Raw genomic sequence first — 5,013 nt, forward strand, 5'->3', positions numbered from 1 at the left:
CTCTCTGTCTGTCTGGCGTGCCCACGAGCCCAAACCTCTCAAACTCTCAAAAAACAAAAAACAAAAAACTTGTGATTGCAATGCAATGTGGTTAAGTGTGATAATGAACTATTATGATTTGGATAATGGTTTACCCCCCAAAGGTTCATGCTTTGAAATCTGGCCTTAGTGGGTGATAACTGGAACCACCGCATGGTCACATACTACTGCGGGTGCTTTCTCCCTCTCTCTCTTTGTCTTTCTCTGGTGAGCACGTGAGTCCTCTGACAAGTTAAAAAAAAAAAAAAGAAAAAACAGAATAACTTGAATATAACTTCCATAATGTTCCTCTTTGCTGAAACAATCTTAAGGAACAAAGACATTCTAATTAATAAGAGCTATACCTTATTTAACATATAATAGCAATTCTTGCCCCTAAAACAAGGTCTCTTGACTACATCTTTGGTTGGTGGTCACTTAAAAATGAAAATTACAGGGGCCAGCAGGTGGCATGGTGGTTAAGGCATTAGCCACCTACATGGCCAACTGCAGTTTGAGTCCCGGACCTGGCAGCTTGCTTTCTTACTTTCTATCTCTATCTCTATTCAGCACACAGGTCCTATAACAAATTTTAAAAAGATAATAAAATTAAATACATAATTCTTTTAAAAAATGCAAACAATAATAAATTTACTTTTCATAAATGTCAGGTCTAAGTGTCAAAGTTTTTTTTCAAAATGTAAGCTTGGTTATAATTCTTTAATGTTGAGCAATACAACTACCATACATATATAAAGATAAAAGTTTCAAGTATTATAAACATTTTCCAGTACAGGAAATATTTTGGAAAGAGAAAGGAAATTCAAAACAATGTTCAATATATATTATAAGACTAAACGTTCACCCCATATAATGGTTCTTAGGGCCAGCAGGTGGCATGGTGGTTAAGGCGCTGGATTCCCACATGGCCGATTACTTAGTTCAATTCTTGACCTAATGGCTTTCTCACTTTCCCTTTCTCTCTCTCTGTCTCCCTTGGTGAGCACATATGCCCTGTAGCAAAACTTAATAATAATAATAATAAATAATTTAAAAAATAATAGTTCTCAATTGAGACTGAGGATAAAAGATGTCTCCATGACAATGTCTAGAGACATTTTTGGTTGTCACAGCTGAGAGGTATAACTGACTTTTTATGAGTAGTGACCAGGGATATCATTAAACACCCTATAACATACAGGACATTTCTCACAATAAACAACATAACTGAAAATGTCAATAGTATCAGTACTGAAAATCTCTGTTAGAGTTTGCGAATTTAGAAACCAATACAAGGGGGGCCAGCAGGTGACGTGGCCTACAGTGATTAAAGTACCAGACCTGGTGCCTTAAAAACCACACCGGGTGCATGTGCATGCATGCCTAAAATCCCAGGAGGAGAATGGAGATGTGACTGAAGCATGGTCATTCCCCCAGGGGATGATTTCCAATTTTGCCTCTCACTGTCTCTCTCCATCTCTCTCTCTGGCAAGTGCATGTGCTCTAAGGCAAAAACCTTAAAAATAATAATAATAAAAAAAAAACAATACAAGGGAGGAGGGAATCCTTCAATTGAGAGATAAATGTAACACACACATACAAACATATATGCAAGAAACAGTTTAAAACCCCAACTTACGTTAACTTGCTTTTTCTCAACAAGGACATACTTCAGATTACACTTTTTCATAAAATGAGTTGATAAAGATGGTGGCGAGTCTGGATCAATAGGTGCATAAGCAGCAGGGACTTGGAGAATTCTAAAGCAACAAGAACAGAGTCAGCACAGAATATAAGACCATCCTTTCAGTACTTCTATTTGTCTCTGAAATTTCTGAATTTATCAGAAATTTCCAATGTTTCCATTGACACACTAGTGGTTAAAAATATTGCTATTGGGACCAGCAGTTAGTATAATGGCTATGTTGCTGGACTCCCATGTAGTCGACCGTGGTTCGCGTCCCAGACCCGGTGGCTTAAAACTCATGCCGGGTGCGTGTGCGTGCATACCCAACATCCCAAGAGGAGAATGGAGGAGAAGGGATTGCAGCGTGGCCATCCCCCCTGGGGGGTGATTTTTCGCTTTCTGTCCCTCTGTCTGGCGAGCGCACGCGCCCTATAGCAAAAACCTCTCAAAAATTAAAAATAAAAATAAATAAAAATATTGCTGTCTTGGGACCAGCAGTTAGCATAATGGCTATGTCGCTACACTCCCATGTAGTCAACTGCAGTTTGAGTCCCAGACCCGGTGGCTTAAACTCATGCCGAGCATGCATGCCCAAGATCCTGAGAGGAGAATGGAGGAGATGGGATTGTGGTATGGCCATCCCCCCTGGGGGGTGATTTCTCACTTTCTGTCTCTCTGTCTTTGCGGTGAGTGCACACACCCTATAGCAAAAAAAGACTCTCAAATATATATATATATATATATTGCTATTTTATCTTATTATTGATTAATATCATGAATGCATAAAACAGGTATCAAATCTCATCACTTAATATAGGGAAATACAAAATTTTTATGGGGGCAGCAGGTGGCATGGTGGTTAAAGGCACTAGACTCTCACATGGCCAACTGCAGTTTGAGTCCTGAACCTGGTGGCTTGCTTTTCTCACTTTCCCTCTCTCTCACTCTGTCCCTCTCTGATCAAAATAAATAAATAAAATAATCATTTTTTAAAAAAGTTAATTTATTACTATGTAATATAATTGGTTAACTGCTAGTAAAATACTAAATATGTTGCAGAGTTTAATTTTGTCATCTGTAGGATACATCCATATTCAACTTACTAATATGCAAGTTATGAGAATCTGCATACTGTAAAAGAGGCATTTAACCAAAATCAGAATACCTTGGGACCAGCAGTTGGTGTAATGACTATGTCGCTGGACTCCCATGTAGTCGACCGTGGTTCGCGTCCTGGACTTGTTGGCTTAAAACTCACACCAGGCGCATGTGCATGCATGCCCAAGATTCTGAGAGGAGAATGGAGGAGAAGGGATTGTGGCATGGCCATCCTCCCTGGGGGGTGATTTCTCGCTTTCTGTCTCTCTGTCGCTCTCTGTCTGGCGAGCACACGCACCCTATAGCAAAAAAAAAACCTTTTTGAAAAAAAAAGTAAATAATAATAATAATAATAATAAGGGGAAATATTTACTCCTTTAGCTTCTCCAGAACTGACCAAGCAATACAGACAAACCCAACTGTCAACAGAACAGGAACTTGTAAGGCATCCTATATATTAAAAAAATTACAAACTAGGTTAGAGCAGATCAAGTTTGTAATTCTAAAAATATTACCCTAAAATCCAACAGGGCAAGTTTATCCCAGGCTGGCAGTAGAGACCAATTTCCCGAATTCCTTGAAAGTCACAGTGTGATAGCAAAAAATTTGATAATTCTGATGCAGCATTAATCACGGTCTTGTAGGTATAATAAGCTGGAGGCTGGTTGTTGCACTCATCGAAACACACCGCTATCCTGTCCAAATAAAGGGAGGCGGCCTGACGCACCAGTTCCTGAAGAGTCATCTCACTGACATTCGCATTGGTAGCAGAGAACCCTACGTATGAATGTCAGAGGAAGAAAGAGTTTTAAGAAATGTGGTGGGAAGAATCATTAAAATAACTATATTGGAGATACATAGAAGATTCTCTGAACTTATGAAATGTCTATAGTAACTTTGCTGAGAACAATGAGGCTAAAAATTAGTTTCATATAATTAATCTAACACTGGATGAGAGCTTGAAAAAAATTCAGGGAGTAGTATACACAGAGAAGAGCCAATGAGGCAGAAATGCAGATTTCTCTGTCAAATGATCGCAATGTAAAAAAGAAATATAGGGAAAAAATAAAAAAAAAACAAATTTAAAGCAATACACACTTAAATTTTTCATTTTCCTTTAGTTATTATTACAGATTGATCTTGGTGAAAATTCTGTATGGTGACTTTAAGACTAATAATGCCAATAAAGTCTAAATTATTGTAGGATGTGAACTTAGATGAAAGGAAAATTAATCTGATAAAGAAGGAAAAAATATCTGGGGGCCAGCAGGTTAAGGGCGCTGGACTCTCACATGGCTGACAGTGGTTTGAGTCCTGGACCTGGTGGCTTGCTTTCTCACTCCCCCCCCCATTTCTCTTTCTCTCTCTCTCTCTCTCTCTCACTCTCACTCTGTTCTTCTCTGATCAAATTAAAATATAAAAAAACAAATACAGTTCAATAAAATAATACTGTTAAAAAATATCCTGTCCCCCATCCATCTAGTTTTAGATCATTATATGTAAAAAGTGCTTATCACTATATATTATTTTATAGAAGTCACACTTTTATCATTGTTATAAACCTTCTCATATTATAGTGGGTTTTTGTTTTTGTTTTTTAGGTTTTTGCCATAAGGGATGTGTACTTGCCAAAAAGAGAGAGAGAAAGAGAGAGGGAAAGTGAGAAATCACCCCCTGTATCTCCTGCTGTGTGGGAGGGGAGACGATCACATTACAATCTCTTCTCCATTTTCCTCTCTAGATTTTGGGCATGCACACACACCCAACATGATTTCCAAGCTGCCAGGTCCAGGACTTGAACTGTAGTCGACTGTGTGGGAATCCAGTGCCTTAACTATCATGCCACCTTCTGGCCCCTATAGTTTGATTTTTAAATTGTCAACAAATGAATTTAGACTGTAAATATAGCATTACATCTCAATAAAGCATTATTAGGTTTCTGAGCATCTCAGCTCAGACTTTATATAAAAAAAAATTGAAACAGTATCATCAGTGATACTTATAAAGAAACAACTCTTGGGACCAGTAGTTGGCATAATGGCTATGTCACTGGACTCCCATGTAGTCGACTGTGGTTTGAGTCCCAGACATGGTAGCTTAAACTCATGCCCGGTGTGTGTGTGTGTGTGCATGCCCAAGATACCAAGAGGAGAATGGAGGAGAAGGGATTGTGGTGTAGCCATTCCCCCTGGGGGGTGATTTCTCGCTTT

At 38.6% G+C, this 5,013-nt stretch overlaps 1 protein-coding gene across 4 annotated transcripts in view; it reads right to left on the bottom strand.

The window, feature by feature from the left end:
* AASDH (aminoadipate-semialdehyde dehydrogenase) overlaps positions 1-5,013 on the bottom strand; it is a 22,457-nt gene that overhangs the window by 14,877 nt on the left and 2,567 nt on the right. For 3 of the 4 annotated variants that reach the window (XM_014583891.2, XM_014583890.2, XM_014583889.2), the window contains exons 2-3: positions 3,319-3,580; positions 1,658-1,778 (exon numbers count right to left, since the gene is read on the bottom strand). In XM_014583891.2, the coding sequence (XP_014439377.1) occupies positions 1,658-1,778; positions 3,319-3,548 (351 nt within the window). In that variant the 5' untranslated portion in view covers positions 3,549-3,580. The remainder of the gene's footprint in view (positions 1-1,657; positions 1,779-3,318; positions 3,581-5,013) is intronic. The other variant, XM_014583893.2, reaches the window with a different exon arrangement.

The sequence above is a fragment of the Tupaia chinensis genome, unplaced genomic scaffold (assembly GCF_000334495.1).
Source record: "Tupaia chinensis unplaced genomic scaffold, TupChi_1.0 Scaffold144982_1, whole genome shotgun sequence".
Lineage (NCBI taxonomy): Eukaryota > Metazoa > Chordata > Mammalia > Scandentia > Tupaiidae > Tupaia > Tupaia belangeri.